This window comes from Penaeus vannamei, chromosome 19 (genome assembly GCF_042767895.1).
Source record: "Penaeus vannamei isolate JL-2024 chromosome 19, ASM4276789v1, whole genome shotgun sequence".
NCBI classification, from domain to species: Eukaryota; Metazoa; Arthropoda; class Malacostraca; order Decapoda; family Penaeidae; genus Penaeus; species Penaeus vannamei.
The window spans coordinates 39,156,439-39,168,938 of record NC_091567.1 but is presented as its reverse complement, the minus strand read 5'-3'; the positions used below and the strand labels follow the sequence as shown (position 1 = coordinate 39,168,938).

Here is a 12,500-nt window from a genome sequence, read left to right as displayed (position 1 = left end):
AACAAATATCACTCTTTAAAACGGTTTGCTGTGTGCATAACAGACACCACACGCTAAGTACATACAGGCATAAAGGAGATACTTCTGACCCAAAGAAGCTAACAAAGGCACAGTCTCTTGGCTAACAGACTAACTTGTGTGAACCATGCCATGCTAGAGCACATCTTGTACTAAATAACATGCTTAATAAATTAGAGTAGCCTATCTAACATTGTATTTTCTGTGTGTTTGTAGGTTAAGATCTAACTACTTCCTTTGGTGAGGGCTGCTCCGTCTCAAGGGGTCAGTATGAGTGATTAATCAACTGTGTGTAGGCGGTGTGTAGGCACCCTTGGGGGGATGTCAGGCTGAGGCAGACATGTAAAAGTGTGTACACAAGTCAGGGCTTTTTCACAATGAACAAGCTTCTTAGCCATATAATGTTTATCTTTCATTTCCTTTAAGTGATTTGCGCATCAGTCAGATCCTCCTTTCATTGTTTTATGTTCGTATTTTTTCCTCGGCATTGAATTTCTTACACATATATAAACTACTACATATCTTAACCTTGGGTCAACACACACATTTCTTACCCAGCACTGACTCCCTCCCATCCATAGATCCTAGGTCAAGTGTAGGGTTGATAACGGTGTCGTCGTTGTTGTCTCATTTCAGCCAGCCTTCTGCGGTCCTAAGAGTCGAGACTGCTCGCTCGCTCGATCCTCCTTTTGCCCCACTGGCACCTATTGGTTTTTTGCGCTAAAAGCATGTAGATGTTTTCTTGACAGATTCAGTGGTAGACAAACAGTCTCAGCATGTCTTGAAACAATTAAGATTGCACTTTTCCTCATTATTTTCCCTATGTTTATGGCTTCTGGTCTTTTGCATCATTATTATTTCTTTACCCCGGTTGTAGTAGTTATATAGGATATTGATTTTCATTTTGGATTTTTAGATATTTACCCTTGTCTCTTTATTTACTTTTTAAAGAAGTTTTCCCCGTGAGTCTTGTTGCTGAAATGCCTTAGTTACCCCTCTAGTTAGCATGGATGAAAGAGCCCTTACATTAGAGGAATTTCTCTTTGCTTCACGGCATCGGATTAATCTCTACAAAGCTTTCACGCAAAAGATCTTGAAGAGTTCCTGTTCCCCATCTTAGAAGGAGCAACAGATTTACCTTTTAAGAAAAGAGAATCTATTTTTACACATTTGGAGTTGGTTGAAGAGGTTCATATGATGTCCTGCATGCCTTAGTTTAGCTTCTGTGTTTGTTTGTGAAGAGCAGCTTTAGTATTAGACCTTTCCATCGGAAGGAAATAGTAGGAGCCTGGAGTCACTGGTTATTATTGCACTAAGTCATATGCTGAAATATTTGCTGATATTATTACTTTTTTTCTATTTTTTTAACTACTGTTATTGTTTCAACTGTGATTTGGTTATTCCCTTTACAAAAAAATTCATTCATTTTCTCCAGGTCCTATTGATGAGTACCAATGATAAACATGATAAGTTTTAACTGTTTACTGTGTATTGTGTACTGGTTATTATTCAGAATAAATGTACCTTGTCAAGTTAGTTGATAGTCATAGAAAGTAGGTGAATACTGTCTCTGTAAAACTGTGCCTTACGTCCTTAATTTTCATGTCACCTAACAAGGTACAGAATGTGACACAGTCATAACAAAAAGTAAATGTGTCAGAGTAGTGTGTCAAAACCATATTGTCTTGTGTGTCAAGTAATCTTATGTATCAATATTGTCTGTTTCTCCAATCCATTTCTTTCTCCCTCCTCCCCCTTTTTTTCTTTGAATTGATTCTTACAGACTAGTCCAGGAGGAGGACTAGGTATGCTGTCAGAGTGCATGAGGTCAACACAAGGGAATCTTCAACAGTTCCTTTTTTTCATTTTCTTTCTTTCTTTCCCATCTTTCGTTTTTCTTAATCACTTAACATTGAAAAGACCTTTTTGGATTCCACCCTCCTTTTTTCTTATAATCACTGGCAGTTTTCTTTATTTACCAAATGCTTTAATAAGTAAATGATTTGTGTTAAGGATGGTTTTTTCATATGGTCTTGCCAATTGTCTCTCATCTCTCACCCTGCACAGCTCTTTTACTTTAGGGCCAATGGCACAGGATGGAACTTATTCAAAGGTACTGGTGAAGCCATTCTTTTCATTTTCAAATTCATAAGGAAAAGAAAAAGGGTGAAAAGGGTTGTTGCTTAGATATTTTGTGAACACTCGATCCAGTTAAGTGTTTTGATGAACAGAAAAAATTCACCTGCCTTGGATAAACGTTCCATTCTAACCATTCGCCAAAAGTCACACAAGCTTTTGTCTGGACGCACAAAATCCTCCCCACTTTTGGCTCACTATGCATGGGATGAAGACAAAATTGTTATATAGTGAAAAATCTGTAAAGTATAGTAATTTTTGGTATATTGTATATCCATAAGAACATGAAATAATTAAAGTAAAAAGTTGGTTAATTATGGTTGATTATGCATTTAGGTACCGAGTAAAAGTAATTTTTGACCAGTTTATCAGTCATCTGTTTTATCCTTAAAAATCTTGTATGTTGGTAAAGGTAGAACTAAGGATTATGAAAGGCTGTTTCCGGAGAAGATAATGATGAATTTACATATCTCTAAATATCCATCCTCTTTAAGTAAAGTAACTTGCAATCTCTAAAATATCAGATCCTTAAAGTAAGTGCAGGTATGTAGAACAGTTACATTGTAAAGAGAGTTCGTTTGTATCATTCTCACGTGTGAGCCAAACGTGCGGATAGACCAGTCCATGTTTGTTGACGTTGTTTGTTGTTGTGCCAGAGGAGGACTGGGAGAAGGAACTCCGGGATGAACTAGGGGCGGAGCTGGGCGAGTACGAAGTGGTTGGCGGTGGAGGAAAGGACAACGAAAAATGGGAAGAGGAGATTCAGAACATGATTGACGACGAGGACTCCAGTGACCTGCGATAATCTCCAACCGAAATCTTCTAATGATTTGTTTTTTATATTCTGTGACCTAGACTTTGTAAGGATGTGTTGATACTTGGAAGAGAAGACTAAGTCAGCAGGAACGTTTGTGATCCATTTAGTACACTGCAGGATGACATGATTTTTTACCATGAGAACCGGAGACTTAGCTTTAGTTACCATCAGTCATACAGTTGTATCTTTCATGAGAAAACACTATTGCAGGTCAGTATACACACACATACACATAATATGATATTAATATACACACATATATATATATAGCTCCACCATTTACAAATGTATAGAATATTTAATATTTAAGAAAAAAAAATGTTTATGAAAATACTTACTTCAGTGCTGTTATCTTGAGCTGTATCATGTCTCATAAGAAGAGGATTTGCCTTGTGATTATAAAAGGGACAGCAACCTTTCCAGAATGTATTTTATTCTTGCCAGTGTATATGGAAATTTTAGTTGCCAGTTTTTAACTTTTTATCTACTGATCCTTCACTGAACCATAAGACAGAGATACAGCATTTTCTACCGCCATCTATGCCTACACCTCTCCCTCTCATGACACAATCTGGTATTACCACAAAACATCCATTTGAGATCACCCTTTACCCTGGGAAAAGGTATATTTTCTCAACTAAGAGTGTCAGCAGCACTATCAAAGAGTGGGACCCTCTCCATAAGACTTATGCTCCGCAAGATGTAGAATCAGTAAATGGGGCTTTGAGAGCAGCAAAGGATCCCGATACCTCCTCTGTCTCGCTGGTTTAATGCAGAGCCAGACGGCCAGCACACACAGCACCCGTGAGCACGATTGTCCAGGTGGTGTGGCTCTGTCAACACTGGACCTAAAAACCAGAGAGATGGAGGGCAAGGTAACGGAAGAAGTTGCATGCCATTCATGTTGATGATTAGACAGGGGCAAGGCAAGGGAATAGGCAGTCAGTAGACTTTCAAAATGATCAGATTTTATGTGGGCTTTTAGAGGAAGCTGTCTGCAGTGTGGAGATGATTTACTAGCTTTGAGTTTGAGATACATATTGATAAATATACTGTATGAGAAAGTGAGTTGAAGGACTTGCAGTCTTGACCAACATTTAAAGTGGTTATCTTGTCATGACTTTGATTTTTTTTTTCTTTTCTTTTTATTTTGAGATGTATAATACTAGTAAAGAGATCAACCAGACATGGATAGATAATCCAGTAAAACCAGTGAAGGGAAATGCAAGACACGTATACTTACATTTCCACATCATGACGTCCACTCATCACTAACCACAGGGTGTTGTGGCCAGAGATTTCTATGTAGATGGCATACATTAGAGAATTTTTTGTTTTCTGCTTAGTAAATTTGTCTTTCATTGCAATAATATGAACAGGTGTCAGCTTCCATCATTCATAAAATGTTTCCGATCACTTTAATAATATTCACATTTGTAATTATGTGTCATATAGGGTAAATAATCAGTTTTCAACTTGATGCAAATAGATGTGTGACATTTTACACAAATATGAATACGAATCCATTTAAAGCGTTTATTATCAATGAGATACCTTGACAGTGTCTGGAGAAGTAGTAACAGTGGTTGCAAGCTCGATATTTGAAGCACGTAACATGAGGCAGTCACATCCAAAGTTACTTTATTTGTAGATGGGAGAGGATATCACAAGATACCGTAGGATCCAGATGTACAAGAGTCAGATAGTATTGTGCAAAAATAACAGTGATGATGATTAAGAACTAAACTCTAATAACAAAAACAAGACCATAGATAAAAATGCCAACATAGAAATAATATAGTGAGTCACAGATAACACCACTTTCAATGTGCATAAACTTGGCAGATTTTTTCTTTTTCTTTTTTTTTATTATTATGTTTGACTTTTACTTTCTTTTTGCTGTGTTGACTGGGGTTGCTTGTGTCCCACATAATCCCTCCTCCAAATACAGATGCCATTCATTGCAATTTAACTCTCCTGGAGATTAGCTCTCATATGGTGGCTCTGGAAACAGACAGCCAGGAAAGTGAACCACGTTCATTTGGTCTATTTTGCTTTGGGTGATGGCGAGTGTAAGCGTATCAGCCGTAGACATCAACACACACACCAGTTCCCGTGTGTTTAGATCGGCCCGCAAAGCCAGTCATCTTGCACATTGTTTGTTGTGGAGATTATGTAGCCAGTTTGTTCCATAGTTTGAATTTATGGAGGAAAAATACTTAATAGAAAGAGTAAAAAAAACAAAAACAAATAAAACAAAAAAGAAAGCAGTACTAATGATTATGATTAAAACTTATGATGGATTTCATTAGAAATTTTGTGTTGTAGTATTTAAGGTATTTGGTTCTTGAAAGTTTAATGCATTCTTAATACAGTAGTTGGATTTATATCAAAGTATAAAAATGTATATCTAAGCTTTCAGTTTTCCTATCACAGTTTTAATGATTGAATCTTCTGAAATACGTTTCAGGCATCTGCATTACATGCTTCCAGTCTCTTTACTTTTTTCTCATCGTTATTTACTTTTTGTAATAGATTTTATTATTTAAAGGATTTGAGCATTTTCTATACTTTATATATATGCTTTACTTGTTTGTAATATGTTTGGAGTCTTATGATTACGATTGTGGATTTCTGTCTCTGTTCATCTATTATCTTGGTAAACCCCAGCAGCTCTCCTTCAGGGTGAATGATAGACAGATGTATGTGAGCGAATGAGTCAGCAAGTTCCATCCTGTGACTGTTGGAACTTAAAGTAACAACAAAAACAAGAACAACAACATTAGATGGGCATAAAAGCTCTCTATTTAGTAACACTGGACCAATGGTCGTTCTCGAGGGTCTCAGGTCGGGTAGTCAGCACACGTCAAAGTACCTCGTCTGTTATATAGTACATAAATAAATATAGGCTTTTGCTTGACATGAAATGAAATATATGCTTCCTTGGGATAATGTGGGCACGGACAACTTTGAATAATCTTTGTAAACAATACCTGGACACTGGGACCTTCATCAGCTTCTTCGCATCATTGCTGGTTGCGTAATATAATGGTTAAATTTAAGTACGGTGGCCCCTTAGCTGCTCCTCTCCTTCCAGGATGCAGAGGAAACACTAAAGGCTACACAATGTATTGTCACTGTTCGATGTAACACTGCTGTGTATGTGGCATGTTGAACTGTAGACAGTGAACCAAGTTACTGTAGTTCTCATATCAGTATATCTATTATAACATTCCATGTGAGTGCTTTTCAAGTTCAATATACCAGATATTAATATACTGTATGATACTCTTGGAAAGAAGCTTTACATCAATATTATGCTTTCAGGCAATGGTTAAAAAAAAACTTTCAAAGTGCATATTCTTGTATTTGAAGATCAACAACAATATTTATATAAACCTCTTCTATATACAGTATAACAGTTTTTCCAGCATAAAATGGTCTGTACTGAAGCATCCAATGTTGTTTAGCAAGTCACCAAGATGTGAAGAAGCTGAGAGTGACCTGCACCTCAACTGGTAGACCACACTTGCCTGTACTCTTGTGACAGACAGGGTGACAGGATGCACCTGCTTGTGCTCTGTGCTGGACTGACAGATTGCATTTGCTTGTGCCTTGTGCCAGGCCAGAAGGTGCCCAATCAAGTAGCTAGAAGGATGTCGTGCGATGGTTTGTTTGTATGTATGTTTGTTCATTGTTTGGCAGTTGTCTTCTGCCATGTGATGTAGAAATGTTGTCCCTTACTATGTTATACTATGGTACCTGTGCCCAGTAAAATGGATTAAGTATATGTTTTCTTATTATCCTTTTTTGGAAGGCTATCATTCTTTTATGGACAAAGAGAAAGTAGTGTCTTGAGAAAGTGACATGAGAGATACAAGATATTTTATTGAGAAAGAAATATAAATATATATATCTAAGCAAAATCATTTAAACAAGAAAATGCATTCTTTATGTTGCAAGAATGTAATCTGAATGCTAAGTTTGTCTCTTCTACAAAATATGGAATATGCAAAGAAAATACATATTCTCTATAAACAATTACCAGTCAACTAAACTATGGTACGATATAAGTTTAGATAAAGAAAAATCTGTTTTTGAATATGAAAAAATCACAGATCATGGATATCTTGAGGTAACTCGCCGTAAGCTACTCCATAAAAGGAGTTACATGGCTACCAGATTGAAAAAAACATATTTTGAGATACATTGCCTTTTTATTGGTGTCCCCCCCCCCCCCCCTCTCTCTCTCTCTCTCTCTCTCTCTCTCTCTCTCTCTCTCTCTCTCTCTCTCTCTCTCTCTCTCTCTCTCTCTCTCTCTCTCTCTCTCTCTCTCTCTCTCTGAAACTTGCTTTCTTTATCTCTGTCAACTCCAATCCCTTATTTGACCCTTATCATGCCATAGTAAAAAAAATCCAAAATTCAATAATATTACTGTACATTTCAGTCCAGCTAAAGAATAATGATACTCAATGTGCTCTCCAACACAATTTATATATTATAGAATTATGCAATTGTAAATAAAATTAAGTAATTAAATTTGACTGACAGATGCCATTGTACTACATGCTGTAACAAATTAATTTCAGTTTTGCATTCATTTAAGCAGAATATGTGAAAAACACCATTACTTTTAGATGTTTCTAGTGAATGGTCACCCCCCCAATCCCGTGCTCATTGTTGTTGTGGGAGAGCTGAGGAAACAGGGACTGAAGCTCAATGTGAGGTATCACCCCTACCTTGGACTTCAGCCCTCGCCTCAACTAATGTTGCCTGGTCCTTTCTTCTCCTTTCCTTTTGTTTCTCTTGTTCGTTCCCTTCTTCTGTCTACATCCTAAAGTGTGAGAGCCGTGCTGAAAGGATGAAAGGATGAGAGACTGTCTTTGTCAGTCCTGAATAGCCTTCGTACTCCATTTGCTGTTTACTCCTTACCCTTTTCTCTACCATACTAACCTACAGTGCTCTTTACAGCATCTATGTAATACATTTTGTCCTAGTGGTTAATTAGATTTTACCTTTATCACAATACTTTCTGTGACCTTTCCTTACCTGGGCTTCGTCCCCTAAGCCTCGCCCTGTTGCTGTATTTTGTATACGCCACTAATAACCTTTGATGTTGACGCGGCAGAAAATGTTCAATAAATAAATAGTGAATGGACAAAGATAATTTGCATACTTTACACCTTTTTTGGAAAAGATTTTTTTTCTTTTTTAGGATTCAGTTTCAACATTAGTTGTGTTACATCGTCCCATAAACTGTTTTTTATGCACCTCTTGAGGACAGGTGATAAGTCAGTCTGAAATGAGAAATATATCCAAAGAAATACTTTTTTTCTTTATTTTTTCTCTCTACGTCTTTTCTTATATTATACTTGTATTATATATATTAGAGTAAATGAACATGTTTGTATTTTTTCCTGTTCGATCCTCCACACACACCCTTATGCATAATTATCAAGTACAACAAGAATTCATCATTGAAGATAGCTATCAAGGTAAGCATTAATCTATTATAATTATATAAAAGACTACAATGCATTTGTGTGTGTGTGTGTGTGTGCGTGTGCGTGTGCGTGTGCGTGTGCGTGTGCGTGTGCGTGTGTGTCTGTGTGTGTGTGTGTGTGTGTGTGTGTGTCTGTGTGTGTGTGTGTGTGTCTGTGTCTGTGTCTGTGTCTGTGTGTGTGTGTGTGTGCGTGTGCGTGTGCGTGTGCGTGTGCGTGTGCGTGTGCGTGTGCGTGTGCGTGTGCGTGTGCGTGTGCGTGTGCGTGTGCGTGTGCGTGTGCGTGTGCGTGTGCGTGTGTGTGTGTGTGTGTGTGTGTGTGTGTGTGTGTGTGTGTGTGACATATAAATAAACACCCAGTAAACGAGATCAGTTTCTGTCTTTCAATAGTACTAGGATAAGCTCACTGTCCTTGCAATCCTCAGTTATTCACAATTGTTGCAATAAATCATATCTCGCATATAAAGATGTCTTTAACCACTATCATGATCATTGAACTACGTGACCGCGAAAAAAGTGGGAAGGGGACTAACCCAAAAACAAAATACAATAAAATGAATAAATTAATGAATAAGGCACACGAATCATAAGCCCATTACGGCTGACCTTGTTCCCTGCTGATTATTCCCGATATAATTGGGGAGGAACAGCATGTCGGTTTAATTCAGCGGCTTCATTAGCGCGGTTTTATCTCTGTCATGTGATGTGAATGGCTTTATATAGATTTAATTTTTATATTATTATTATTATTATAGCAGACCCTTCCTACGGCCCGACCCAATGGACATTCATTATACGACATACTTATACAATGAAATAGAGGCATATCTATCAGTTTAGACGTGCATATCTACCGTATAGATAGACAGATAAGTGTAAATATATCTGATAGACTGATATACATTTATTACTGTGTATATGCATGTCTGTATATATGAATATTCACTGGGGCATCGTGCAATTTTAACACATCGGCCGCTGGTTGATATTAGTATATCGAGTTGAGTTAGAAACATAACACTTTTCAGAATTAAAATATTACAAAGATACAGCCACATATCGTTGGAAACTATAAACCTCTACCATCACTTTTTCTCCTTGTAACCAAAACTAAAAAAAAAAAAAAAAAAAATACGAGAGAGACAGAAAGAGAGTGAAAAAAATGAATAAAAGTCATGAATTGTGCCAAGTAAGATTTTTACACGAATTGTGAATCTTCGAACCCAACCAGATGAACCGAAGATTTTAATATAATCAAAAGATTTTGTGCAATTATGAATTATTGATTGAGCGAAACAATTACGTGATCTTGTTTGACCTGAATTCCAATTGTTAATTTAATCTTCAACAGCCAATCATTATAGAAATTAGAATCTCAGTTTAGTTTATTGTCTGTTCCTTTTTTAATTCAAATGAGCAAATATTCTCTGCAATATATATTTTTTTTCCTAGTTCATCAACTTAACAAAGAATCGTATTATTTATTCGTAACTCCACAAATATATACATTTTTTTAAAGGTTAAAGAGTGATGCAACAACATCACAAATCTACATTTCGGATCTCAACTCCACAAATAAATCCATTTTTTAGGTTAAAGAGTGATGGAGCAACATCACAAATCTACATTTCGGAGCATGTTTACCGCCAAAATATTTTTCACGGACACATAAGTCGCCAAAACCATCAGATGGAATATTCGAGAATTTTCTGGTCGCAGACTGCTGAGAATTCCCAAGTGGCCCGTTTTCCCTTCCGCTTCTGATGGTGCCACTGTCAATAGAAGTTGCTTTTTACTTTTTTACTTTTTTTTAATAAAGGTATAATTTGTATTTGTATTTGTATTTTACTCTCGTTTGAATTATTGTTTTTCATTTGTCTTTTTTTGTATTTTGTTTTCATACTTCTTTTTCACTCTTTCCTTTCTCTCACACTCATTGTTTCTTTGTTTCTCTCTATATATATCTGTCCATCTATCCATCTACCTATTTATCGACCTATCCTATTTGTCGGTCTATCCCCCTCCTTTTCCCTCCCTAACTCCATCCATCTGTCTCTCGCTCTCTCTCTCTCCTCTCTCTCTCTCTCTCCCTTTCTCTCTCTCTCCTCCCTCTCCTCTCTCTCTCTCTCTCTCTCTCTCTCTCTCTCTCTCTCTCTCTCCTCTCCTCTCTCTCTCTCTCTCTCTCTCTCTCTCTCTCTCTCTCTCTCTCTCTCTCTCTCTCTCTCTCTCTCTCACTCTCTCTCTCTCTCTCTCCAATTTCAAATGATATTTAATCCACACAAAACGGATAATATAACAGGGTACAACTTGCATGCTTTAGTACGAGAGCTTCCAGAACTGTTCAGAGAAAGCACAAAATGGCTTTCTACTTTTGAAATAAGTGCGTAATAACAGCCTGAAAAACCCTTTCTAACGATTAAATAATTCCAACTCCATTGTGGTACAGCTAGAGTCGGTCCTTCAGGGATGATAAAGTTTATGTTTTCTTTTTTTCTTTTCCTACTTTCAAGATCATTCCTTTTTTACTACTAAGCTGGGAGGTTGTGCCTTTTTTTATTGCTTTCGTACCTACGTATTTTTCTTTTCTTTTTTATGTATTCTCTCTTTTTCATTCAGCAGGGAGTACAAACTTTCCAAGTTCTTCAAAAACAGTTCTTAAAAAAAAAGTGAATGGTAAATTCTTGGCTCGAAAAAGCACCTCCCTGAACATTTCCAGCGACTGGTTTTGATGCCGATTTTCCTCCCGCTGCAATCTTGGCAAGCCTGGGTTAGGTTAGGTTAGGTTAGGTTAGGTTAGGTTTGGTTAGGTTAGGTTAGGTTAGGTTAGGTTGGGTTGGGTTGGGTTAGGTTAGGTTAGGTTTAGGTTAGGGTAGGGTAGGGTAGGGTAGGTTACGTTAGGTTACGTTAGGTTAGGTTAGGTTACGTTAGGTTACGTTGGGTTAGGTTAGGTTAGGTTAGGTTAGGTAGGGTTAGGTTTGGTTGGGTTGGGTTAGGTTAGGTTAAGTTTGATTAGGTTTGGTTAGGTTAGGCTAGGTAACGTTAAGTTGGGTTAGGCTAGGTTTGGTTTGGTTTGGTTAGGTTAGGTTAGGACAGGACTTCTCAACGGACCGCAACACGAGTAGAAATCATTCGCAAATATAGACACTGCAAAACGAAAATCCGGAGAGGGAAATTTAAAGGGAAAAAAAGGTGATGAAAACCGCGATTGTAAGTGTGAGTGTGAGTTGCTCCATCAGCCATTTTCTCAAAACGTTTGTTCCTCCCTTCCTTCTTGAGCCATTCCGACGTCGCTGCGAGAAAATAGTGTTATGCGTATTGTAAATAAGACGAGGTATAAAAGTAGGCAAACAGTCAGCGCTGGCTACAGTAATGGGAGATATTTCAGCTTAATGGCAACCGCAAGACAGTTCGCCATCATTTGAACTTCCCCCTCCCCCTCCTCGCGCCTTCCCCTTCCCCTCTCCCTCCCCCCTTGCTCTTTCCCCCTCCCCCTCCCTCTTTTCCCATCTTTTCTCGTTTCCCCTCGTCCTCCCCCTTCCCCTCTCCCTCCCTTCGCCCCTCCCCTCGCCTCCCCTCCCTCTTGCTCTTTCCCCCTCGCCCTTATCCTTCCCATCCTCCCCCTCCCTCTTTTCCCATCTTTTCTCGTTTCCCCTCGTCCTCCCCCTTCCCCTCTCCCTCCCTTCGCCCTCCCCTCGCCCTCCCCTCCCCTCTTGCTCTTTCCCCTTCGCCCTTACCCTTCCCATCCCTTCCCCCTCCCTCTTTTCCCATCTTTTCTCGTTTCCCCTCGTCCTCCCCCTTCCCCTCTCCCTTCCTTCGCCCCTCCCCTCCCCCCTTGCTCTTTCCCCCTCGCCCTTACCCTTCCCATCCTTTCCTGCTCCCTCTTTTCCCATCTTTTCTCGTTTCCCCTCGTCCTCCCCCTTCCCCTCTCCCTCCCTTCGCCCTTCCCCTCTCCCCTCGCCCTGCTCTCACCTCCCCTCACGCCGGCGGCTCTCAGGGCCATGACAATCAAGAGGTGCCGTTGAGGGAGGC

General features: G+C 38.7%; 1 protein-coding gene across 5 annotated transcripts in view; it reads left to right on the top strand.

Moving 5' to 3' along the window:
- The window catches only part of LOC113814986 (Synapse-associated protein 47kD), a 158,931-nt gene extending 152,172 nt beyond the window's left edge, over window positions 1-6,759 (top strand). For 3 of the 5 annotated variants that reach the window (XM_070134338.1, XM_070134336.1, XM_070134339.1), the window contains one exon: window positions 2,811-6,759. In XM_070134338.1, the coding sequence (XP_069990439.1) occupies window positions 2,811-2,959 (149 nt within the window). In that variant the 3' untranslated portion in view covers window positions 2,960-6,759. Of the gene's footprint in view, window positions 1-234; window positions 283-2,810 lie in introns of all 5 variants that reach the window. The other 2 variants (XM_070134341.1, XM_070134340.1) reach the window with 1 other exon arrangement.
- The last annotated feature ends 5,741 nt before the right edge of the window (window positions 6,760-12,500 follow it).